Source organism: Lynx canadensis, chromosome B2 (genome assembly GCF_007474595.2).
Source record: "Lynx canadensis isolate LIC74 chromosome B2, mLynCan4.pri.v2, whole genome shotgun sequence".
In the NCBI taxonomy this organism is placed as follows: domain Eukaryota; kingdom Metazoa; phylum Chordata; class Mammalia; order Carnivora; family Felidae; genus Lynx; species Lynx canadensis.
The window spans coordinates 116,409,195-116,436,881 of record NC_044307.1 but is presented as its reverse complement, the minus strand read 5'-3'; the positions used below and the strand labels follow the sequence as shown (position 1 = coordinate 116,436,881).

Genomic DNA, 27,687 nt, shown 5'->3' with positions numbered 1-27,687 from the left:
CCATTAAAAAAAAAACAAAAAACAAAAAACAAAAAACCACAAAAGTTATTAAATAAAGTGGCAGAGGTGACAATGATGATCGACTAATCTGATCAGGTTTATGTTTTAGTTTTTTCCCTTTTAAGTTCTATGAAAGTAATCTAGATAAAGTATGGAAGAATGTATCACTGACCCCAAACACTTTTAGACACCATAAAGTTTTGTATGTTTTATTTGCCATTTCAAATGTTCTTTCAAAGTGTTCTTTTAAAGCAAAGAATTTGGTAAGTCTTAAGTATTAACTTCACCTTTTTTGAACTTGCATTCTGAAAGAAGATAATTTTCACTCATTCCCTTTCTCCCCTTCTCCTCACTGAAGTTGTTATAATCTATTTAGATTTTAGGTGGTTTGTATATTTCAGGGAAGCTTTACTTACAAGTATCCTCTACTATTTTTTTTTTAATTTTTTTTAAGTTTATTTATTTTTGACAGAGACAGAGTGTTAGCATGAGCTGGGGAGGGGCAGAGAGAGAGGGAGACACAGAATCCGAAGCAGGCTCTAGGCTCCAAACTGTCAGCACAGAGCCCGATGCAGGGCTCGAACCCACCAACCGTGAGATCGTGACCTGAGCCGAAGTCAGACGCTTAACCGACTGAGCCACCCAGGCGCCCCCTCTACTATTTTTTGTTCTTCAAAATCTGCACCTCAGCCTTCCTTCTGAGGCTCAAACTTACTTCTTATTCAAACAGAAACTACTGATAGAAATTCATTTTATATGAAAATTTAATGAGGATAGTCAAAAACAGGAGTACCATTTATTATTAAGAGTGCCATTTTACATATTTCAATATAATCTTTCCTTCTCCAGCACATTCTCAATTTTTAGCAAATCTGTGTAGAATGTAATGGTAATCTTTCTCTTCTTCTTTCAGGTGGCTGTACTTTTGATGATGGTCCAGGGGCCTGTGATTACCACCAGGATCTATATGATGACTTCGAATGGGTACATGTTAGTGCCCAAGAACCTCATTATCTGCCACCTGAGATGCCTCAAGGTGAGAATCATTCTGTGTTCCCAATGTTGGGCGAATGGCTTTGGAATATGTAGCATTTTCTTGCTTTGGGTGTAACACAGTCATTTGTTATAGTAAACTACTGTGGTCAGGCTACTTCACCACATCTCAGAGCCTTATTGTTGACTTTGACTTTTCTTCGATAACGTTCTATAATCTTATGTTCAAGAATGCTCACTGTATCTTTGTTATTATCTCTGATTGGAAAAATAGAAGTATTTGTGTGTTTTTTTCCCCAATTTAATAAAGAAGCAAAATGGAAACAAAATCAAGGGGGGTACCTATAAAAGCAGAACAAACAAAATACTTTAAAAATAATCTAAGATGATGATCAGCTCACTTCGTACTACTCAGTTGAATTATATAGGTTTAGTCCAATCAGACTGAAAGGAAGGATTTCTTTTCCATGATGGGGAGAAAACTTATCTCATTGTCACTCTGCTCTTGAGCATGGCAGTGGCTCTGGGGAGAGGCAGCCAGGAGACAAAAATATGTCCCTTGATTTCTGGTTTCGTGAAATAATACATCTTCTTACTGGTTAAGCCAGTTTGAGTTGTGTTTTCTCTTACTTGTGAAAAACACATTAGCATAGGGTATAATATGTACATATCATTTTATAGTACTATCATTTATTAGTACTACCAGACTAGAATATGTGCCTTTAATTCTACATATTAACTTGGGACTAATTCCAAGCTCTGTGTATATATGTTTAGCAGTAACTTATTAAATTGTAAAAATTGAAAATGTAAACAGGAATAATAAAATACAATTGTAAAAAGCATGAACTATTTTACTTCCAATATTTAGAAATAAGTACAATTCATAAATATATATTTTATATAATTATGTGTATATAGTAGCATACAATCTAATGTTTAAAATGTAATATATTAATATGCTGTGTAGTAAGATATAATCATATGTAATTGATAGGCCGATTATCTATTACTAATAACTTAAGTTTTAACACAGATTTTCAGTACCCTTATTATGTTATTTTAAAAATACTTTATAAATAATTTTCTACAAGTTGAGAAAGACCTTCCTATAGTGAGTGAATTTTAGATATGACCGTTTTAGACATAGATATTGCATATGAAAATGTCAATACAAGTGAACCAAAGAAGCATATTTTACCAATAGCATTTCTGCATTTACTAACCAATATGATTTAAAAAGCCAAAAACTTAAATACATCAAGAATAAACAACAACACACAGCAAGTATACAAAGTAAACCGAACCAAACCTAAAAATTACATTTCCACATTATGGTTTGGAATATAGTAATTATATCCACTGAAAAGTTGTTTTATTGGTCCACACTGTAATGCGTGTATTGAGAGTAAGGTGAATTAAATCTGCTTTCTGTTTAAATTGTCACCTTCCATGGCTGAGTAGGCAAATAAATGGTTATCTCTGAAGCTGACCTGAGCCATAATTTTCTTGCCAGAGGAAGAAATTGGTAGTAGGTGGCTGAAACCCTTTGCTTCTTATGTGTGACCCCTATGTGGTCAGCAGGCTACTTTAGTTTTGTATGTAGGTTTATGTTTTTCTTTGAAAGATACATAGCCTTATTTTCTTCGTACATTTTAATTAAAGAAACTTCTGTAATATTTCACTTGAGCTTTCTCTGTGGTATATTTAGAATTTTCTTAATATAAAATTAAAAGGGGTGGGCTGAGATGCACACATTTTGACTGTTTATCATCAGAGAATAATCAGAAAGATGTTGATTTATGGAAATGTTACCATTGTTAATTATCATTGAAGATGGATAATGAATAGCTGAAGAGATACTGCTCAGATGACCTTGTTGGCTCACCTTTGATGAACAGCTTAATCGGTGGTTACAGTACAGGATGATATGCACCGAAAATGAAAGTGTTTGAAATTCAGCCACATCTTCCAATTAATAGGACATTAAGTAATTAATCATGCAGAAGAGGGAAAAGGTCATGACTACTTTATTTTTGCCGAATGTGACTTGTATTTGGTCTTTAGGGAAAGTGAAATAAAGCACCCTTGTGTATATTCTTCTTTTATTGTTCTCTTTTTACAAGAGAATCTGTTTTTTTTTTCCATTTTCCTTCTGATATTTATTTAAAATACTCATTGAACATTGTTCATAAGTTATAAAAAAAGGAGATATTTATATTTATCCTATTACAGTTTGGTGAATGATCCATTTATTTTCAAATATATAGTCAAGCATGCTGACTTGTTTCATTTATTAAAAAAAAATAAACTAACAAACAAAACTCCTCAAAAATTAGACAACCCTCAAGTAAGAAATCTAAGTGTCAGATACAAACTTGTTAGTGATCTCCTGAACTCTCTAGACAGTACTTGCACACTTTTTATTGGCTTTTGTTTATTGACATTTTTGGATGGAAACACAGAAGGGAAGAAGAAAGATAGGGTGGGCACATAGATTAGAATAAGAGAAGAATCAAGGTGAATAGAAGACAAGAGGAAAGAAGAAAATTATTTCCTAGAGACATACTGCTATCAATAATTGCTTCGAATGTTCTTCAGCAGTTGCTAGCCTCCACACTCCCTTTGTCAGTTGACAGTGATGGTGGCTGGAAGCCCTGTTAAGTTCATTAACAATAGTATGCAAAAGAGTGAATTTAGGCCATTTGGTATTAGGATAATGGCCAAAAATCATATGAAAATATGAGCATCTTCCCAACTCAGTCAGCAAGAATATGTGAATTAAAACCACAATGAGAAACTGCTACATACTCAGCATAAAGATGATAATCAAAATTTCAAGTGGTTGTAAGAGTATGGAGCAAGTGAAACTCTCATGTACTACTGGTTGGAGTATAAATCAGTACAAGTACTTTATACAACCTATTGATCCAGTAAATCCAATTTTGGGTATAAGCCCCGCAGAATTGAGTACACATGTTCTACAAATGGCATGTGCAGAAATGCACCAGTATTTATAATAGTCCCAAATTGAAACAGTGCAAAGATGTCTGTCAACACTACAATGGATAAATAAGCTTTTATGATGATGCATTCATAAAAGGGAACATTACACAACAATGTGCATGAATGAACTATTGCAATATAAGATATAGGTGAATTTCACAAACATAATCTTGAGGGAAAGAAAGTAGGCATGAAAGAATATGTACTGTATTTCATTTATATAAATTTCAAAAACAGGTAAAACTATTGATGATGTTGGAAGTCAGGGTTTTATTTACATGCAGGAGGGGTTAGCAGGGGTGAGGGATTATTGGTGCCTGGACAGTGGCATGAAGGGGCTTCTGGGTGAGTAGTACTGTAGTTCTTGATCTGGGTGATGTTTTCACAGTTGTGCTCAAACTGAAAAACCATAAACTTGTACAGTTGTGAACTCTGTTTTTTTCTGTGTCTTATTTATTAATGAGAGTTGGCAAAAAAATAAAGCAAAATAATGAGAGTTGCCGCAAAGTGTTCACAGGGATGCTATGGGAAAACTGAACTAGTAATTAAAAATGTTATAGATTAAGAGAAAAGATATATCAGAGGAGATCTCAAATGGGCTCAAACTCTCTCCCACCATTCTGGATCCCCGCCCCAACATTCAAAGATACTATGGTCTTTGAGCGTCTGTGAGCCATCGAAGTTCTCTTCCCTTTGCATAGACAGTTCTCTGTCTACTTATCCACTCACCAAACTCTTATGCATTCTTATGGTCTACTCAGGTTCCGGCTGCACTGGGAAGATTTTTTCTGATTGGCTTGGAACTCTTCTATTTCTTCTATCCTCACATCCAAATATGTTTCCCACTGTACCTTTTACCTATTTCACTTGTAGCTATTACTATTCTAGTATCATCTTTGTATGTGTTATTCTGTCCACTATGCTGTAAGTCCTTCATAAACATAAACTGTTTTCATCTTTGATTTCCCAAGACGCCATGTCATTTTCCTTAGGCAAAAGTGTTAACGGACATAATGTGGTTTTAAATACTTTGATCAAGTATTAAACAAAAAAGATTTTTCTTTCCCCTGCTAAAGATTTAATTGAATAAAAAATACCCCATGTCTTGAACATTACATTCAGTTCACATTTTAATGTAATTAGAAGACTTTACATAATTATTAATATTTGGCTTTTGCCTTTATAATCTTACCTGTTTATTTAAGATATAATTTTAAATGTTATTAATACTACCAAGAAGGAGTTCCCTTTATTATTTGTTTCTCCCTCTCTCTTTTGTCTTTTGCACATCAATTTAATCCGAATCTTTACTCCTCAGAAGCCTGGAATGAGAAAGAGAGATGTTGCATAGAACTAGAAATTATTCTTTGATCTCAAATTACCTCTGTGTCTGTGACTTTGTTTGTCAGATATTCTTTTATGCTTATGACCTCATGAAACAAACTCATTTCACCATTTTACTGTATGTTCTGTCCTAGATCTAAGAATAGGTATCATGATTGACATCTCAGTACTTTTATTGTGTTTATAACTGCTTTTTTAAAAATTTAACAGCTTTTTGTAAAGTGACTGATTAAATTTTAGTGTAGAGTCTTTAGAGAACCCATACGATAGTATTTCAAATTATGACTACATCATATCCCACCTTCAATTTGGTACTTTTCACTAACAATAATGTAAATCACTATACTTTCTTCTATAAAATGCACGTGCACTATGTGTATGGCAGAAAATAAAAGCCCTCTGTCATTAAATTTATCTGAAGACTGATGTAAGAAACCAATTCTCTTTTGTTATAATACCTAGTGAGGTGCGTTATTCAGCAGTTTAAGAACCTACTGGATCTCAATTCTACCCCTTTGTCAAGACCCCCAAACTAAAATATAGAGAACAAATACATTCCACAGAGAAGGATGAGGAGATGAACAATGCTACTAATAAATATGTCTTTATATTAATTTATTACATTTAGAACTGTATATCCTTTTATTTTTTGTATCTCAGCATTTAAACTTGAATTATTAGCCAGATTGTTAAAATAAAGCTTGCCTTCTCCAAATATTTATTTGGAGAGACAAAACGTGTTTGTGTATTCAGTAGGGAATGTGCATGGGTCACATGATTTTGTGCCTGGCTTTCTTCTGATAGTGTGATGTAGTTAAAAATCAAATAAAACGTTGGGTTCCACAATTTGATTCATATGATAACATTTTATAGGTAATACAATTTCAGCTATGTTAAGATGATAGTCTCTTAGTTTATAACAGAAGACTTATAGTCATAATTTACTAAACAGTATTATGTATGCAGTGTATCACATTTTAATATACCTGAGGAGAAATTTCAAGGGAGTTTTTTGCATTGACTTACTATTTCTAACCTATAGTCTATCTCTCTGGGAACCTTAATCACTCATTAAAATGAGTGGATCACCTTGCCTAATATTTTGACCACTCTATTATAGGCAGTTGATAACAAGACACATGTTTCTACAAGGTCATAACTGCCAAAATCTCACACATCTGAATGAACGGAAGCAGTTGACAGCAAATTTACCAGAGTCAGAACATGATAGAGATTGTAGAATAATGTTATGTGTATGTGTAGAGATATTAAGTTGTAGTATTATGACTGGTTTTGTTTGTGTTAGAGGAATAGAGCAAATCAGGCCAAAATACTGGTTTGTTTTCTTTTTGTCATCTACTCATCATTGTCTCTTAATATGACTAAAGGTAGTGTGTATATGTGTGTGTGTGAAGCTGTGTGGTGGTCCTAAGGAGAACTGAGAGATGGGTGGTAGAGGGGAGATGAAGGGCAGAGAGACATGGAGGAGAGAGAGGGAAAGGGTAAGAGAATATAGCTTAGCATAAGTCCATTAACACAGACAGGGAAACTTCTAAGTATCGGATATAGGCATTAGATTCTAAGAAGGTGACAGAACCTGAAAACCCTACAAGTTCAAAACTGTAAGGTCATGCATCATTTTATGATTTTCAGTTTTTTTAAATAATAGAACTCTTACTTTGAAAATAATATTTCGCAGTGCTCAGATATGTAAAATCAACCACAATGAGCTAATGGTCCCAGAATCTCTTTGCTTTGTACTCCTACATCCCTACCCTTATGCCTTTCTTCACCACTCCAGCTCTGTCAAGATGGCTTCTGTGAAAAACACTTAGAGATAGAACTCTCTAAGAGACACTTGGAAAACAACAGGTTGGTGCACATTCAACACTTTTTCAGATAAGCATCTCTGAGATGAAGGTATTTACTACCATTAGCTATGGCTTATTGGGGGCTTAAGGGTTTTTACTTTACCAGGGACACGATATATTTTCTTAATCCTCACATGAACCTTACAAAATTAGTGACATTTTAGAGATCAGTGGAGTGAATAAATCCCAGGGATGGTTTGTCTGTCTAATAACAAAATTACTCTTGTCACAGAACCACTCTCCTCACAATTGTAGCTGATACATTTCCTTGAGTTGTCTATGGACATGTAGATCCACTATATAATGAGGTGTCTATTTTTATTTTTTACTGCTTCATCTAAAATACTATTTCTTTCCAAAACTTAAAAGTTTTAAGTGACTGTCTCTTAATCTTTGTCTGGAATGGGATCTGAGACTTGTTTGGAATGGCTGCTGGGCTTCAGAGTTTCCTACAAGATACTCTCATCCCCTAGGGAGATACTTTGTCCTTTCTTTGGTTTACCTGGATGATTTTTAGTTATTTGATGAACAGTTGCCTCATGTCTGTCTAAAGCAGCCTTTAGAAACACATATATTATCTGCTGTCTCATTAGAGCAGGTATGGCAGAAGAAAAATTCATAGACTGAAGGAACCAGACTAAAGTTTAGGGTTTGAAAATAATTTGATGACTTGGTTTGCAATGGGGTATTTTAGGACTAGAATTATGGGCTTATTTCAGTGTGTTCTTCCAAACCATGTTATCATGTATCTGTTGGTGTTTTTGCCCTCAGCACAGAGAAGATCGTTCACCACATTTGAGTTGCTTATTAAAAACAGTGGGAGTTAGAGGTAGTGCAGGGTCAGAGAGGGAAAGGCAGTAATGGACTACATCAAGGGTGAAACACTTCTTGAAGGCTGGTTTTTAATGTAAGGACTATTACCCTTGTGGACATAAATGCAGCATGAAGAATGTCTAAATTACTGGGGACAGGAATGGCATGCTGGGATGGGAATATTTTCCTGATATTTCAGGTGCATAATGTGTCTAAGTTAGATATCTCCCAATATATCTCAGTGGAAGAAAAACAGGCTAGTATTAAAAAAAAAGAAAAATTAATACCGGTACCAGTGCTAGAGAATGTTCAACCTCCTAAATGAATTAGGGATAAGAATACAGAGTAATTTCAAAGACTATACAGGTACCTTTAATGTGTATCTTAAAATCAATACATAGTCCAAAGAAATAAAATTACTTTTCCTTGGGAGGAGTGTGACCCAAAGTATAGTTATGACCTTATACTCTCTGTCACCAAAAATAAACTTGCCTCATGAGGGCTAAGGAATTCTCGTTGGCAATCTCAGTTTAAAAGCTTATTATCGTTCAAACACGAGAATAATGCCAGGGGAAAAATATACAAAAAAAAAAAAGATAAGTGATTAGAGATTATTTAAAAATTTGTGATGTTAATTATCTCATATGGTGGATATTATGAAAAATACAGACCTATGCTTATATACTTAATTGTCATTACAAAAAGATGCTTTTAAAATCTTGGAAGGTTTTCAGCTTTCAAACCTAACTTCTGCTGAGAGTCCTGTATGTTGACAGACGTCTCACCCCTCCCTCAAAGAGGAAATTATTGATTGGGAAATATCTCTCAACAAAAAGTGAATGTTTTATATATTCAAAGTACATGACACTTATAAACGCTAGGATCATCATGAACTCCTCACCGAAGGACATAGATTAAAGAGATATGCTGACTTATTTCTTGCAGTTGATGAGGTTAAATTAAATAAACAATTCCACAAATTTCATCAGGTTAACTATATATTTCTGTACCTTCTCCCTTCCCGCTGTTCTTAAATATATAGTGAATTAAGTAGGAAAGTGGAATGTCACATCTGACTATTCACAAGTTATGTTTTGAGAGTATGATTTTTATCCAAGCCAGGTTAGATGCTTTTCTGACCGCTTTTATCTAATCTCAAGTATTTTTTGAAATATGGCATTTCACTTAATTTTTATAAAAGCCCTTTGAGTATGTATTAACCTCACTCTATAGAAGAGGCAACTGAGGTTCAGAGAGGTTAAGTAAATGCCAGAGGTTTCAGGTCTTAGGAAAGCCAAGGTTAGGAATCCAAGTATGTAGACATAGAGGAGAAGAAGATCCAGCTTCTGAAATCTATATAAACAAGTATAAGTAGAGATCCTTCTTTAGAGACTGCAGAAAAAAGCTGCAGGGCTGACTTGGAAGCAGGGCCAAAGTTGTATCTTTTCTGCTTTCTCCAGCTCCAAGTAAGTAATGAAAAGCCCAAATTAAAATGTCTGTAAACAATAAGGAAAGCTACATTCACATAACAAATGGTCCAGGATTGGCTTTGTTGGATTCTCTCTCTGCTCTTCCATTTTGATGGGTAATCTTCCGTTTTTTTTTTTTTTTTGAAATTTTTTTAAAAGTTGAGAGAGAAAGAGAGAGAGAGAGAATGCATACAAGCGGGAGAGGGGCAGAGAGAAAGGAAGAGAGAGAGAGAGAGAGAGAGAGAGAGAGAGAGAGAATGCACACAAGCGGGGGAGGGGCAGAGAGAGAGAGGGGGGGGAGAGAAAGAATCCAAAGCAGACTCTGCAGAGCAGAGCCCAACACGGGTTTCAAACCCATGAACCTGAGATCATGACCTGAGCTGAAACTAAGGGCTGGACGCCCAACCGATTGAGCCACCCAGGCCCCCCAATAGGTCATCTTTTTACCTCAGGCTAGCTCCTCTCCAGAGTGTCAGATCTGCAACTCTTCTAGATATTAACTTCAGAAATGAAGAAAAAGAGGTTGTCTCTTCATTATGTCTGTTTTTTTTTTTTTTAAGCATAAAAAACTTTTGGAAGGTGCCCATTAACAGATTTATCATTTTGTCTAATTGGCCAAAATTATGGCACCTATCCATGCCGAAACTAATGAGTGAAGGGGGACAGTAAGGTGTGATTAGTTTCTACTTTCAGACCCATACTCCTCTCCCAGTTGGAACTGAGGTTGAAGTTAGTGCCAGCTTCCCCTGAGGTGCATGGCTGGCCAGATTATAGTGGAATACCGATGGGGTGGATATTGGGTAGGTAAACCACAGTGCCTGTTGCAGAACTATTTAATGCAGATATGGCAAAATGGATATGTAGGTAGTGGAATTTTGAAGCTATGGAATTTGGAAGAGTGGACAAATAAAGCATTTATTAGAGCAACCTGATAGTCTCTAATGCACTGTCAGCCTGGTGTCAGTTTTTCCTTGATTTCAAAACGTTTATTGGATCTGAAACTTGAGAACTGGGAAATCTTCCTGCCGTCAGTAAAATTTTTTAAGCTTTCTCACCTGCAACTGTTACTAGTGAGAATTTTTTTTTTAACTCTCTTTTGTTTTGCTCTCCACTTTTATGACTTGGAAGAAATAAGGTAACATACTTTATAAAAAACTCAAAACCTGAAAATGGGTCGAGTGTTATATAAATTGGATGAATGCATGCTAAAGATTGATTTAATTTATTAATGTAGGAACCAGCAGTATAGTAAAGCTGGTTCAAAAGACTATAGATAGGAACAAAGGAAGCATTTATAATTCACTGGAAGAAAGAATGCTGGGATAAGTTTCCTAGTTTTATACTAAAGAGATTAATGTCCAAGAGGGCAATAAATCTGAAACCTTTTAAGGTTATCTTTACTGTAAACAGAATTCATTTGCCTCTCTACTACATGAAATTTATTTGCATAATTATTATAAGTATCATTTGTGTTGCCATGAACTTTCTACAAATTAACATGTCTCACAGATTTATAAAATATCTTCATCAATAGTGAATAGTGACTCAGACAAAAGTACGTGCTCTTAAAGAGAATGAAGGACATGCAGTTTTGTTTTGTTTTTTTGTCCACTTCCAAGGTTTGTGGATTTTTATTGTCAACAGTTTCCTCTTAAGATCATAAATACTCTTCAATGATAAATTCTTGTTAAAAACAATGACAAAAAAGATTTTTCTTTCCTTTCTTCTTCCTTTTTTTTTGTCTGATTCATTCGCATAGGTACAGCAAGAAGTGTTTATTAACAAATATAAGCCTTGTATAATAAAATCAAAATATCCAATATCTAGTGCCATAGAGTGTTAAATAGTAAGGACAGAAAATTAACTAATGTTTGGGGATGTTAGAGTCTAGGATATTTTTAATAACTTATATTACTTGAAAGTATTTTTTGAAATCTCTATTTACTCCCTTCTATTCAGAAACTGAGAAACCAAACTCACATTATTCATCTCCATCAGATATCACCTGAAGTACCTGTAAATCTGGGTGAATTTCTGTCTCTTTACGTCTCTCAAATCTGCTGAGATTCCTAGCCTGCCACAAATTGACCTTCCTTTCAAGTGAGAAACTATAGACTTAGACCAAATAATAGACCTGATTACCAGGAAGGTTTTGTTAGGTATTAGTTCCACATAATGTCACTTTGGAGGGTTATTATATATGTTTTAATAAAAGTTACTTTTAAATATAACACTCTATAAAATTTAAACATTTTGGTTACTCAGTTGATTTGTCAAATTATATTCTGGGAAAAAAGAGCATATTCTTCTTGTATTTACCATGTTAACTACTTTGCCATGAAAAAAAAAAAAACTTAGAAAAAGAGTGTATTCCTGAATATGAGGGGTCAGTAGGAACAAAATACCATTTCAGGTTCCATGAAAATATGGCTTAGAGATTAAGACCATTAAAATATACCAATAATCTTCCAAAGAAATCATTCCAATTAGAGTTCCCTTATCAGGTCCTTAAGTTATGCTTGACTAATTTGTTGTTTCTTGAATTTCGGGACTGCAATCTGTTTCAGGAAGTCATTCATCCTAGAAACTCTGGCTCTGGGTCCTGGTACATACAGTCTGGCTAATGTGTGTTGTCAGCACTGAAGCTTATACCCCATGAGGCTAGTCCTTGAAGGCATTATAGTTAGAAGCATCTCCTGTAGTCCATTCATTCCATTGAGGACGTTAGTTGAGGGCCCAGTTTCTAGAGCCTATAGCTTATAGCAGAGTCTTCAGGCAAAGTATAGGAGGAAAGCAGAAACCACTTGCTAGTAAGACTGAATGGCTGTAATTAACTTATTACACTAAACTTATTAAGATCGATTCATTATTTTAACAGGAAGAAAACAGAATTCCAGTCTGGCATTACTGTAATATTTGGCAGTAAAGCTTTAAAAAAAAATGTTACAAAAAGCCTGTCAAAACTTTGTCAACGCTAACAAAACTTTTAACACAGTTTGTTGCTTCTTGTTAGGACTCATTACTTGCAAGTATTATGCTCCAAGTTAAGTAAATTTCTTTCTGCAAACTTGTTACAATTTGTTATATCCACTGAAAATTTGCTTTTGACAAATTTGTTTCTCATTCTGAAACAATCATACTTTTTTTTCTAAGACAAAAGAACTGTCTTTGCCTGGCGCATAATAAAACATTTTTTAATGTTTTATTTATTTTTGAGAGAGAGAGGGGGAGAGAGAGCTGAAGAGGGACAGAAGATCTGAAGCAGGCTCCAGGCTGACAGCAGCAAGCCTGGTGTGGGGCTCAAACCCACAAACTGCAAGACCATGACCTGAGCCAGTCAGATGCTCAACCAGCTGAGCCACCCAGGCGTCCCTTCCCTAGTGCATAAGAGATCGTCAGTTAGTTAATAAGCTTCTCCCACTTAATATCAAAGTCTGTTTCTGAAAATCAGGTATTCTGGGTGAAAATGCTAACAAGGAATCAATTTCTTATTATTTTAAATGGGAAAAATTGTAACCTGTGAGATGCTAGCCAAAATTCCTGGCCAGTTAATTAAAATGTAGCTAACAGACAGCATACAAAGTACATTTTCAAAGTAGGTGCTAAAGTTCATGCTTGATACATTGTTTCATGGTCCAAACAATTAGTATGATCCAAATAATTTAACTCACTATAGAGTTACTTCAAATGGAATACATTGCTTTGTGTTTACTGTATCTGCACACATGACACTTAAAGTGCTCTGAACTTTCCAATATTTATGCAGTTTTCATGTTTTACTAACTGTATTGAATTCACAGTTCTTTCTCTGCATAGTTTAATTCATTTACTATGTAAAGTTTTGAGTCATAAGTAAAAATATTTTTTCAGACAAAAAAAATGTTCACCAAAAATGTTTGTATTGAGAGATGCCTCTATTAAGTTGGGTATTAGCCCAGAATCATATATTGATAACAAATGTTCACCCTGTTGTGGGATACACCTGTGTGTGGTTGTCAAGACAAAGCCACTCTTCAATGAGAAAGGAATAAATCTTAGGGGCGCCTGGGTGGCTCAGTCGGTTAAGCGTCAGACCTCAGCTAAGGTCATGATCTCACAGTGGGGTTGGGCTCCGTGCTGACAGCCCAGAGCGGGAAGCCTGCTTCAGATTGTGTGTCTCCCTCTCTCTCTCTGCCCCTTCCCCATTTGCACTGTCCTTCTCTCTCTCTCTTCCTCAAAAATAAATAAATATTAAAAAAAGAAAGGAGTAAGTTTTAAAAAGGAAAAAAAGTTCATTTGAAATGTTTGATCTATTTGTTGGTAATGGCCTATTAGGGTAGGAACATACTTCCTAAGTTCATAGTTACCGAAACGAATACATAATCCTTCTCTGAAATTGTTAAGAAATAAATTCAGTATTAATTGTAGATGGCATTTGGGTATTTAATTTGTTTCAAGGTTCTATTATTTACTCTGTACGGGGCTCAAAAATAACTAGGAATTACATAGAAAATAAAACTTTGTTTATTTGTTTTGAGCACATCCCTGGCTGTGATTTCTTCTTGACCTCTCTTTCGGGGAGAATTCCTCTGTCTTGTGATTTTGACTGAGTTTCTATCTTTTGTGTGTTTTGGAGGCTTGTTATGTTTCCTGCACCTAAGAATACTGCTGTATTAAAAAGGGGTCCCTCTCTGCCCTTCCCCCACTCGTGCTCTGTCTCTCTCTCTCTCCAAAATAAATGAACATAAAAAAATGAAAAGTACAATAAAAAATACAAAAATAAAAAAATTTGAAAGGGGTCATACACTGTCCAGGGCCTGGCGCTTGAGGAAGTCTTTCTGGTGTATGCTGTGTGCGCACCTACTGTTGAGTTTTTGCTGCTCTTTCCCACTGGTCAGTTCTCTGCAGAGCTCCTCCTTGTTTGCAGTGGGGAGTGTTTGGACCTTTAATTAAGTGTGCTTTGATGGATTTGTTAAAATAAGCCTCAGGGACTCCTTGGTGGCTCAGTCGATTAAGCATCGGACTCTTGTTTTCGGCTCAGGTCATGAGTCATGATCGTGGTTCGTGAGTTCAAGTCCTCTTTTGGGCCCTGCGCTGACAGAGAGGAGCCTGCTTGGGATTCTGGGATTCTGTCTTCCTCTGTCTCTGCCCCTTCCTCTCTCTCTCTCTCTCTGTCTGTCTCTCTTTCAAAATAAATAAATAAACATTAAAAAATAATAAGCCTCGCACCTGCCACGCTGTCTCCCTGCAACCGTGGAGATCCTCTGCCAGTCCTCCTATCAATTTACTGGATGTTTCAGGTGATCTGAGCTCAATACAAGCTGTGTTTGAAGGATGGGCAAAGCCCATGGTCCCCCTAATTCTCTGCCATCTTAACTCTCCCTGCAAATAAAAATTTGTTTAAACTGTAAAAGACTTTTGAATGTGATCCTGCTACTGATTGTGACTTAATGGTTTTGTGGCTTAAAGAAATGATATCTAAAACAATTCTAAAGGATATGCTAGCACTAATAAAATGACATAGTTCTTGAAAATAGAGTTAAGAGACTGATACTTAAAATTAAGAATGACATGGAATAATACCACAGTTCACTTTTGTGCAGTTTAGTGCTGTGTTTGGCACTTGGATTAGCAGTAAATAATTGAGTGAATGACTCAAAATCCTTTTTCCTCCCAAGAATGCTTGTTTTACTTTGTTTTTTATGTTTGAATTACTCAAAACTGAAGCCCTGGAATGCTTCTCAATTTAGCTGAGCTTAATGGCACTGCTGTATTCACATAGCTAATGATATACGTAAAAATAAAAAGTCTGTTTCTGTGTGTTAATTCAAAAGAAACATAAAATACCCCTAAGAAGTCCTGTTAGAGCAAAAATACAGTTGAGAATATAAACAGCAGATACTTTTCCTTGCTTTTTGTGCAAGAGCAGTTGCCTATCATGAATAAATATGTCACATGACAAGTTATGTTCCTGGTAAGAACACTGCCATCAACATAGAATGACTCGAAATCTTTAAAAAATCTGAAATTTCCTCAACTTATTTTCTTGAGAGCATATATCAATTACCTTGAAGTTCAGATTATTTTTGAATGCATAAATAGAAGGAATGAGAATATTGATGGAAAAGAAAAAAAGGGGATGTTTTATGACACGATTTGAATTGACTATTGTTAATGTATTCTGCTATTTCTAAATTGGCCTTTTTAAGCATTTCCATGAAGAGGAATGGGGTGGCTCTAGTTTGTCTGATGGTCTGAGTGAGTTGAACTCCAGCCCTGTTTTATTCCCTCCTCTTTCCGTATGTAGAAATGATTTCTGGTGCTTTTTCTTCTCACCTTTTTCACTACACATTTTTTAATGGTTAACACTGTAATACTATTTCATTGTTCCTGTTTATGTTTTTTCTGTTTGCTATGTGAAATCTTTGGAATTGTAGATTTTTGTGGCTGTATTGGAAGATAAGATTTCATGTTCATGTTTTATAGATTAACTTGGCTATTGAGAGTATAATTGTGCCAGTGAAATTTTGCTCTGTGTGATAGACATTGAGTTTGTTTGCTTGTTTGTTTTAACTGGATTTCACAGGTAGATTCATTACCAGTGAAATCAAGAAACAAGAGTCTTCTTAGCTTGGTAGAGGTGACTGTTGCTTCTGTTCTTTTACTCAAAACTAAAATCAATGAAGACAATAAGCCAGTGGGAAGAGCTGACTGTTGCTATTATAGGTCACATTCCTCAAACTAAGTCCAGACTTCTCTGGTCTCACTGTTTATGTAAACCCTTTGTACTGGACTCCATTTAAAAAAATAAGACAAGCTTTCATGTTAATTCTCTTATTTATGCAGGCCGAGCAATTTTTTACTGGACTAATTACAGTGGTCCAAAAGTTATTTGGAATTTCAAATGCTCTGTATCTGTGTTTAGAAAGTAGACACATACATGCCCCAGGAAATCATTCAAGTGGAATGAATGAGGAGAAATGAGTTGTCAACAAAACAATTTATAATTTTCATATAGATTTCCTTCATGCTGCGTTTAAGCATTTACTACCTTTTTTTTTTAATGGACTCTTGGCTGCACATGGTTATACTATAATACTGTAATAATAACGGGATGCCATAATATAAGACATGTTCCTTTGTGTTCAGATTTCCTTGTATTTTGATACATGAAGTCACCAAATTCAGTGTGTTGTGTAAACTGTTCGAGTGGTAGCAGCAGAACTCAAAATGAGTTTCCATTGTATCTAAAACAGACCTTAGAGATTATCTCTAATTTAACCTGTCATTTTACAAATAAAATAGTATAAAAATAATAAACTGACACAGGAACCAGAGTAACCTGAATTCAAATCCAGGTTCTACTGCTTGCTGTTTGGTTATGACATATAATCTTCTTGAGCTTGCATTTCATGTCAATAAATTAGAAATAATGTCTCTCTTTCAATTTTGTTGTACCAGGAAAGGAAATAATGTTTGTTCAGTATCTGCTATTATCTAGCATGTAGTTGATACTGAATAAATATGATTTCTTTCTCCTGGCCCAAGGTGACATGGCTGGTTAGTAATCTCATTAATCTGTAAGAAATTGATTTGAATTCCTTTCACTTACTTTTTTTAGCAGAAATAAATTGCATTCCCAATTATAATTTTTCAGCAGCTCATTAGGAATTATTTTATGTCCAATTCAGAAAATTACCTTTCCTACATAACTGTTCACTGAATGCAGGTGCTTTGTACTATGACACATAATGATGTCTGGAAATGATTTCCATAGAACACTATTGTAGGTAACTTGAACTTTCAAATATTATTCTTAACAAAAGATAGGATATTTAAGACATGGAATCATTTGGGAAATGGTTTATTATTTCTCAATTCTTTAAGGCCTTTTATACATTATTATTCTTTTTCATTTGGCTTACTGAATTGCTGTGAGATCATTATTACTGCAGCATTTTAAAAATGAGATACATCATTTTAATTTGTATTTTATTTAATGTTGAAAGTAGCTTCAGCCTATAATGTCATAAAAGCATAGAAGAAGACATGCGACAATACGTGAAACATGGAGAAATGGGAACAATGGTAAAAGTACCTCATGCTCCAAAAACCAAGTGTCTGTTACTATACACATATCTTCAAGCAAGCACCAGCAGATATCTAGATTTGAAAAATTGAATCTGAATCTAAATCTGACACAGGAACCAGACAAGCTATGGCTTCTTGTAATTTTTAAATCTGGATTTTTCTATCATGCAGACTGACTTTAGTTTCACAGAACTTGTATGCGTACCCATATCTACATATTTGGGAAAATATTTAACCTTTTTTCACAGACTAGATATGCCTAGGTTGTCAATTGTGAGTTCTTGTTCTCATGAAAAAAATAGCTTATGTTGGTTCTTTTGCCTTCATTCGCTCTTTAAAGAGTAAGAAAGGGTAAGTTCAGTTTTCTCTGCCCTTTATATATCTCATCTACATATTATGTTAGTGAATTTTTAGAGGTTTTCAAACCCTTGAAAAGTGTATGTGTTTTTGCTTGTCTCTGTCTGCATCTAGGTATGTATCTGTATGTGGTTTATGTATGTGTATGTGGTTTCATCTATCTGTGCATCAGTATATATGTGATTTTCTGGAAAATATTCTGCACTGAATATTAGGTAAATCACACAGAATAGTACAGAATTCTTTAGAGTCCAGCATTGGAGAGTTCTCCAAGGCACAGTCCTTAGAGGAAGGTTGAGTTCTAGCGGGGAACAAAACTTGTACTTCGTTCACCTCTTAGTCTGGTGTCTTGTACTGACTCAAAGATCATGTCTTTCTACAGAGCTCTCTCATTTTTCCCTTGAATTTCATCTCCACTGCTTCAAAGAGAGTCATATCCAGAATTAAAAGGTTTTAAAATCTTTTATTTTCAAAGGATTTGTCTCTGAATATTTTCCCTCCCAAAAATATAATATGTGTAGGTTATTTCTATTACTAGATTAACTCATTTTTTGATATTCTTCTCGCCTCGCAGTGTTGGGATTGAAGTCCCATCTGCAGGGCTTTACATACAGTATGAACAGGAGTTAGGACATCCCTTTCCTACTTTTTCTTCCATGCACTTACCGTTGTCTGTTGGAAAGCTTAGATAAATTACTTTGAGCCTCATTGTGTTCTCCATTTCCTATAACTCACTGGAAAAGCCACAGTATAAACAAAATAAACAAGCATTAAAGTATCATTAAGCAACAAAATATTAAAGAGCAAATATTATTAAATGACAAAATGAGCCCCAGGAAGCTTTCTCTCCACTCCGTGAAGTGAATTCCCTGGAATTCCAAAGCTTTTCCTCCCTGATCTAGCCAACTAGTTAGTGTTAGAGAAAACATATGACTTATGAAACATTTTCCAAGAGTCTGAGAATATCTGCAACCTGTAATGGGTTTGATATTTTGGGGAGATCTACCCAATGCCTTATGGAGAAAGGAAGGAAGAAAATATGGTTGAAGCATATTTTACCAAAAGATTATTTTAGGACTCAGGCTCTAGATTCTAACACTTATGACTTGGATATACATCCACATGATTTGGAGAATGGTTCTCTTTTTGAAGATAAAATCAAGAAGTTAATAGTTGCCTTTCCTTTCCCAGAGGGTACTTGTGAGGACCAAAGTAACCTATGGTAGTGAACATAGTGAACATACTTTGAAAACAGTGAACATAGATTTTAATAAGCCAACAAATAAGAAGTGTATCATGTTGGTTATGTAAATGGATTGGACCTTGTATCTTTAATTATTCCATGTCATGTTGCTAGTCAGTACTTCAAAAAATGAGAGTGAATTACATGGTCACAGCATCCATTGTGTATCTTTAATTGATTGATATTATTGTATTCCATGACAACAGGTAGCAATGGCAGAGTGTAGAGAGACAGTAACAAGCAACAGCCAGGTACACTGGAGTATGTGGAAATAAAGTGGCTGGAATAGGGAGTGGAATAGCTGAGTTCCAAAAAGATCAGAGTTGAGCTTTTAGTCAGAAACTAGACAGACTAATAGAAGAATGTCAGGGAGGGGTGCTTTGGTAGCTCAGTTGATTAAGCCTCTGACTCTGGATTTCAGCTCAAGTCATGATCTCATGATTTATGGGTTCAAGCCCCTATTGGGCTCTGTGCTGATAGTGAAGAGCCTGTTTGGGATTCTCTCTCTCTCTCTCTCTCTCTCTGCACGTCTCCCCCCCAATAAATAAATAAACTTAAAAAGAAAAAGAATATCAGAGAGATGAGGAAAGTGGCCAATAAGTAGGTACTGTGTTTTGACACTTTCTTGTCCTAATAGTGCCAACAATAGTACTTTACTGTGATAAATATTCAATAATTAAAATAGCCTCTTAAAGCTTAGTCTTTAAGGTCATTTTAGCCGTAACAAATAACTCATCATTTCATTCTGTTGTTTTCAATCTTATTTGAACTTAGTGAAACAGTTCTACTGGAATGGAGGTAAAGGTAGAAGATAATTATATACAGACAAAAATAGCATTTGAAAAGAGAAAATAGATGACACCAGAAAGTGACAAAATTCCGCTCTGTAAAATTTCTCCCAAAGTGAAATATATAATTTCTAGTTACATAGTGTAGTTCACATGAAATTCTTTGGGCTTCTTTGAAAAAGAGATTCTACATATACATTAATAGTAATTATTTTGGAGCCTAGGCTTTGTGTTCAGATCCCTGAAAGATATATTTTTTTCAAGATTTCTTCTCTATTTCTATTTGTAGAAATTTGTCATGCTCATTTTTCTCTAATTTTAAAGCTAGTACATGCATAGTGTACAAATATTCAAATAAATCAGAAAACCGTTTAAAAATCACCCATAAGTCCAAAACCAAGAGAAAACTACTCTCCATATTTCAATGTTCTTTTTATCCACCCCCACCATGAGAATCTGTATTTGTGTGTATATGGTGTTTGTGTGTACATCTCTGTATATGTGTATGTATGCTTATGTAATGAAATCATGACCATATAGCATATGAGTCTTTTCCTTTTTTGTTATGTAATATATTTTTCCTCATCTTTTAAGATAATTTTGATATGGATGACATATAAAGACTCTTTATCATATAAAGGTGGCACGTATTATTTAAAATTTCCATAGTGCTAGGCATATATTATATCTTCTTTCTTCTGTCATAATTAACACTGCAGTAAATATCCAAAACTTTTATGGTGTTCAATTGTTACCTTTGAGAAGGTTGTTTCAATAGGAGCTATGTAGTTTTGTTCAGAGTCAAATGATAACTTATATCTATTTATCTTACTTTACTATATTTACTCTCTACTACATAAATGCAATAATTTCTTAATATATATAAATGAAAGTAATTTATAATCCATATTTATTGAAATAACTTTCACTTTAACATGTGTAGTTAATTTGATATATTTCTGTAAAGATTTGTGCATTCTCAAAGGCACACCGCGTCCACAGATTACATCTGCGGCATGATTCCTGACTGTATTGGGGTTAAACGGAGCTGGAAATAAGACTTCTTTTTCACGTTAAGAAAGGAAGAGTTTTAATGTGTTTAAAATACAACCTAATTTATATGCTTATAACAGTTCTGAAGTTGATTAAAGTCTGTAGAGTGAATGAAAATTGCATGTAGTTCTCATTTTAGTTGACCTTCCATGTTAATTAGGACATTTTTTCATTTATTTTGGAGCTAAGTACGTTTTCTTTGTCTAGTAAACTTTGATTCTGCTTCTTTGGCTTCTTCTTCCTTTAATGAAGTTGGTCACTTTTCGATTTCTTTTAACTTTCCTCAAGATTTTGAATAACAAATCAAAGTACTGTGATGGAGATAATTTAGTCAGTTTTAGTAACCTATACTTGCCAATTCATTTATTCACTTAAATATCTATTTAATAGTGTATGTGCCAGCCATTCTTACAGGCACTTGGGGAATTCATGAGTAAAACAGATGAGGTTCCTTGCCACCGAGGAGCTTATATTTTGATGGGAAGAAAGATAATAAAAAGTTGGAAGTAAAATATACAAATATGGAGAAAACTAAAGACTTACAAGATTGTGACAGAGCAAGCCATGCCGAAGTCTAGGGGAAAAGCATTCCAGGCAGAGGGGTTAGTGAGTGGGAGATCTCTGAAGGAGGAGCATATCAGTGTGTGAGAGCAGTAACGTGGCCAGTTTGGCTGAAGGAGAATGAGTGTGAGGGTTGAGTAGGAGATAAGGCTAGGGTAGTAACAGTGATCCTGTAGGCTCATTGGCAGGACTTTGCAAGGTTTTTTTTCTTTTTGTTTGTTTTATAATGTTTTTATTTATTTTTGAAGGAGAGAGAGAGACGAGCATGAGCTGGGGAGGAGCAGAGAGAGAGGGAGACATAGAATTTGAAGCAGGCTCCAGGCTCTAAGCTGTCAGCACAGAGCCCGATGTGGGGCTTGAACTCCCGAACTGTGAGATCATGACCTAAGCCGAAGTTGGACGCTTAACCGACTGAGCCACCCAGGCACCCCAGGACTTTGCAAGGTTTTAAGTGGAGTGATGTGATTTAACTTCTGCCTTGGCAGGGTCAAAGTGACTATGGGATGTGAAGAATAGATATGGTGATGTAGCAAGAGTAGTAATGGGGAGACCAGTGGGAAGCTGATATGATAATACAGGTGACTTGGGACTTGGTAATTATGACTTGGAACCAGGCTGTAATCAAAAGAGATGTTTCAGCATTAAGGTTAATGGGACTGAGTGACAGATTGGATTCATGGTGTTGAGTATGAATAAAAAAGTTTCTGGCCTGAGCACTTAGAAGGATGGATTAGATATGAACTAGAATGGGTGTGAATGTAGGAGGAGTTGGGTTTTAGAGATGTTAAATTTGAAATACTTATTTGATATCCAAGTCTGATATTCAGGGAGAGGACTATTTGGGAGTCTTTGGTATATACATGATATGTGAAACCATGAAACTAGATGAGATCACAATGGTAGATATGAATAGAGTGCAGAAGAGTCCCAAAGACTGAACTAACCATTATTCCAATGTCTAGAGTCAAATATGAGGAGAAATATACAATGGAAACTAACAGTAGTGGTCTGTTTCATAAGAGAAATATGTACCATATTGACAAATACAGCAACGGATATTGAGAATGATGAAGGTGAACTTAGTGTAGAATAGAATTAAATATCTGTCTACTTTTCTGTCTTTATCAATAAAAGAAGGAAAATGATAGGAAATAAGATGCGAGATTAATATTTAGATATACACTGGAGAGGTCCTGGAAAATTGAAAGATGGGGACTATATTTGTTTCTGAGGTTTTTTTTTTTTTTATATATAGCAAGAGAAAAAATGAAATACAATTAATTGCAACATATGATAAATGACAAACATGCAATAGAAAGACATTTGTTACTCAAAAGAATGATAAATGTTTCAAATACTGAGATTCAGGGATAACCATAGGCAGGCAAAAGATTTGTCTCACACATAAATTTGGATTTACCACTAACACAAGGATGAACGCATGGTGGAGAAGCCCATATTCTATCTAGACTACTATACATGGACACATACATAAAGTTGCCTGTAATAATTTGTAATGTTTTATTACTAGCATGGAGAAGAATTAGGATACTAGGTCTAGAAGGGAAGATAATTTTAAGTAGCATTTAGGGAATATTTTAAGGCAGTTATGGAATGCTGGTTCTCAGAGCTGACTGCATTTTAGAATAATGGAGTTCTTTATAAAGGACCAATGCCACACTCCCAGAAATGTTTGTTTAATTGGTTTGAATTAGGGTCAAGGCATAGATATTTATTTTAAGTCCCCCAGGTGATTCTAAGAGCAACACCAAAGGAATAAAAATCAAAGTAATGGAAGCAAAGGAATTGCTTATGTGTGTGTTTTGTGTAAACCATTTCTAGCACTTTGTAATATGATGAGTCATTCTGTTTTGTTTATAGAGGTATTGCATATGCATTAGTGCCTGATTGATGTATATATACTGCACATCAAAATATGAATTAACATAACTGTGTAGGGATAAAGTCTACAGCTTAAACCTTGAAATTATATTAAGCATATGATCATTGGTGAAAGATTTAAAAATTAGATGTGCCTCCCTGGCTCAGTGGTGTGAAACGTCTGACTTCGGCTCAGGTCATGATCTTGCTGTTCGTGGTTTTGAGCCCCGCATCGGGTTTTGTGCTGACAGCTCAGAGCCTGGAGCCTGCTTCAGATTCTGTCTCTGTCTCTCTGTTTCTCTGTCTCTCTTTCCCTGTCTCCTTCCCCGCCTCCCCCCATGCTCTCTCTCTCTCAAAAATATTAAAATTTTTTTAAATAAAAAAATAAAAATTGTACATGAATAAATCAAGTTGGTTGGTTGACTAGTGGCCTTAGTACAAAATTTTGGTAAGTGTGTTACTTTATCAATGGTGATAAAGCTATGGTGTACCATGTACTCCTTATTGGACTCGGAAGTACTAACCAAAATATATTACAGTGTTTTCAGTCTGAGTCCCCATTTCCTGTCTTGAAATTATTTCTCTCATTATTTTTCATCATATTAAGTGTATGGTGTATCCATATGATATTATATATACACCCAAATCTATATATACATATCTACCAGTATTTATGTTCATTTCCCATTCTACGTTTCTATTGAAAATGTAGCAAGATAGAGGGAAAAAATTCAGGACACTGATTTACCAGAAATGTCTTTGTGACATACCAGGAAGCTAGACCTACTCTTCTGAAGCAGGGTAGGGACCTCTTCTATGTCGCATGGAGTGTCATTCATATCAGTCATTTATGCTCATCAGAGTGTCATGTGTGAGCACTGATATATACAACCTAATTAAAATCGTCTATCCTCAGTATCATTATCTGTCGTCAGTAACTTAAAACCCAGTAGGAAAACCCAGCTCCTGATAGCCTTATCTGGTAACTTTTTAGCTCTTTGGAAATTCTCTTCAAGAGTTAAATGAACAATGTATACAGTGTGCCTACTGTACCCCTGTCACTTTTATTTGTTTTTCCCGGATACATTGAATGTTGGAGTGGGCTGAAGCTCACATTGACTCGATTCTTTTGTTCTTGGATGATCTCGTGGGTGAACATAGTTCTAACCATCACATCCGAAGCTAACTGGATAGGACTGAGATAACAGGGAGGAGCCTAGGACAACCGGGCCAATGTTCATTCCATGTAGCTGTATTTTCCCCCAGAGTTTTTAATCTCTAAGCATTTTTCCTTCCAGTAAATGCCAGTGAGCTCACACGTTAGACGGGTTCATTAAAGAGCTGAGAATTTGGGATGAAAAATGAAATTTGGAATGGATGGTCTTTTGGGCGATTAAGTACACATTTACTTGTTATTTGGGAAGCAAAGGTGTTGCTTGGTTGGGTGAGTTAGTGATTAGGGTGCTCCCAGTATCCCAGTTTGACCTTTTGGAAGGAAGAAGGCTGTTTAGGCAGGAGAAGAAGGATAGTGATAGGTTGTAGTAGGATTTGAAGTGTTCCAAGTTGTTTGATTAACTACCAGTTTAGATCTGTAAGAGTAATGACAGTGTTACAGCTGAAGTAAAATCTGAATAGATTCCATTAAAATACCATTTTTTATGAGAATGTATAAAATTAGCATATGCTCACAAGCTATCCCATTTTGGGTTAGACATGCTTTGTAATAAAAGTATATTTCACGTGATTGATCATGAAGTAGCCATTTACTTTTACTAACTCCACAATATAGTACAAACAGAGTCCAAAATGATTAAACAGATGTAACTAATAAAATGAATTGGCAGGATAATAATTGTGAGGGGGAGAATCAAAGACAAAGCATGTGTTTTCTGGGTTCTTGCTGATGGGGGCAGTGGGAGTGCTAGTGCATGCAAGAGTGTGGTGCAGTGCAGGCCCATCCCAGTATTTCTGTTATTCATTTCAATTCACCGAGTTGTCTGATTATAATTGAGTTGTTCATATTGTGCTCTGAAATGTTTTGAGGCAAATGAAATCTTCTAAGAATTCAATTATACTGAAACAATAGCCACAAGACATGGTAAAGTTATTGCCATGTTAGCAAAGGGCAAAATGGGAAAGCACGCTTTGTATTTAAGTGTCGGTGCTGTTTCTTGGAACTAAATACTTAAAATCATTTCCCAGAGAAACGGACTTTAATTTAATGGTGATGTTTTTCTAACAAATCACGAAGGTAATCGTTTTACCTTTAAGTATAAGTTAGACATTTTTAATGAGGTCAGTTGATTCATTTTTTAAAGAAATGTAGTAATAAAGTCTAAGGCTACAAAGTGATGATTTTTTGGAGAGAGGAGGGTGGGATTTTAGATAAAAATTTGAATTTAGATGATAATTTTTGAATTTAAAAGAGTTTTCATGGGTGGAAAATTTTCATCAACAAATAATGTTCATTGGAGTAGGTTGAAAATAGGAAAGTGCAAACTTGTTATGAATTATCTTGATGTTCAAAAGACACTGCTTCATGAATAATATTACTATGAGAAACTACCTAAGACCCCTAAAGACCTGTAAACAGAAATATTTTCTTTAGGAGGTAAAAAAAAATCTGGAGCAATAGCTTAGGGAACTCTGAATTCTATTCCCTATTTTACCGTTAATTCTGTAGCTATGAGCAACTAATTTAACCTTCCAAAACCTTTTCCTCATTTGGATAAAGAATGAATAATACTTTCCAGCTACATCAATAACAGGGATGCCCTGGTGGATGATGATGTTTATTTAGTGCATTAAGCTCCGTAGGTGGGAAGGCAAGGGCTACAATATGAGCACAAGCTGTTATCATTGAAATGCTTGTGCTTTTTTTTTTTTAAATGTTTATATGGAAAGAGGTTTATTTTGGGTCTGTTATGAGCAAGGGAACAAATGATACGTCCTTCCTGGTAGATTCTAAGCCCCTGAAATGCAGCTTCCATTTCTTATCATTATTGTATCCTGTCTGTTCAAGACCTTACTTTGAATCTTCTACATGGGAATAATCAGCGAATAGTTATTTAGATCCATAAATATGAAGGATGGGGTCTTATAAGGATGCTGTAAGACATGAAGTACATATATGTGTGTGTGCATGGGTGGGGGGAACTGAATTAGGAGGGACTCTTATTTTGAACAAGAGCTCTAAGCTTTATTTGCCTTCACTATTATTTCCTTCACGAATGAACTGTTCACTTTCCCCTCAAATTTTTCTCCCTTCTGTTTTATTCTGAGGAAAGGGACACATGATTCCTGCTTTGTACTTCTCTTCCAGCATCAGAACACAGTGCTCTGAGCTAGAATAGATTTCTTCACAGGAGTAGCCATTGAATAATCTTCAAAAACTTGACATCCACATCTGTGTGGTATATGCCAAAATCTAAGAGAAGAGATATAAACTAAATACATTTTTAAGAATTTCTGAAGTTTTTTTTTCATTAAATGTTCATAATCCACCCAACTTCTCAGTAAATGAATATATTTCGAGTTTGAAAGGAAGTAATTTCCGTAGGTTTATTACAATTTATTGTACTAAATGTCGTTCTTTGGATATGGAATACACATAAGTTTCTTTTAAATATCCACCTCTATGTCAAGCGTTTCAGGATGAAGAATCTTCAGTTTTCACTGGTAAAAGACAAAATTAGATTTATCAGACTGGGCCCGATATATTTTGAATGTCTCACAAACGCTCTGTCTATACTGTGGTTATCTACTGAGGTTTTATTTAAACTACTCAGTTGTTGAACCATATTTACATATGGAACCTTTTCATTTTCTACTTTGGAGAAGAGCCTACTTTTCTAAAATCATTACTGTTGCACTCTGAAAACTTCATCTCTTCTCCAGGAATATGAAAGTAGGAAATGATTCAGTGAAACTTTGGTTAAAACTGGTGAGACAGTGAGGAGACAAAATCAGTATATAGATATATTTTTAGGATAACTTTTTTTCCCCCTTTGGTGAAATGCCTACTCTATCGTCAAGGCAGAAAGGTTGACTTGTGAAGAGATGGTGGAATTTAAATTGCATCCAAGCCAAGGCTCTTTAAAAGAAAGTGAATTAAGTCAGCTGTGCAGTTTAGTTCTTTGGTGACTTTTGTTCTTTTGGAAAGAAGTGAAGAGTTTTATTCTCATATATTCTCTGAATGATGGAAGGATTTTTCTGGTACCTGAATTTATTTTTTTTAT

At 35.1% G+C, this 27,687-nt stretch overlaps 1 protein-coding gene across 7 annotated transcripts in view; it reads left to right on the top strand.

Annotated features, from left to right (window-relative positions):
• PTPRK (protein tyrosine phosphatase receptor type K) overlaps positions 1-27,687 on the top strand; it is a 568,568-nt gene that overhangs the window by 132,557 nt on the left and 408,324 nt on the right. For all 7 annotated transcript variants that reach the window (XM_030316304.2, XM_030316309.2, XM_030316303.2 and 4 more), the window contains exon 2: positions 914-1,036. In XM_030316304.2, coding sequence (XP_030172164.1) covers positions 914-1,036 — 123 coding nt within the window. The remainder of the gene's footprint in view (positions 1-913; positions 1,037-27,687) is intronic.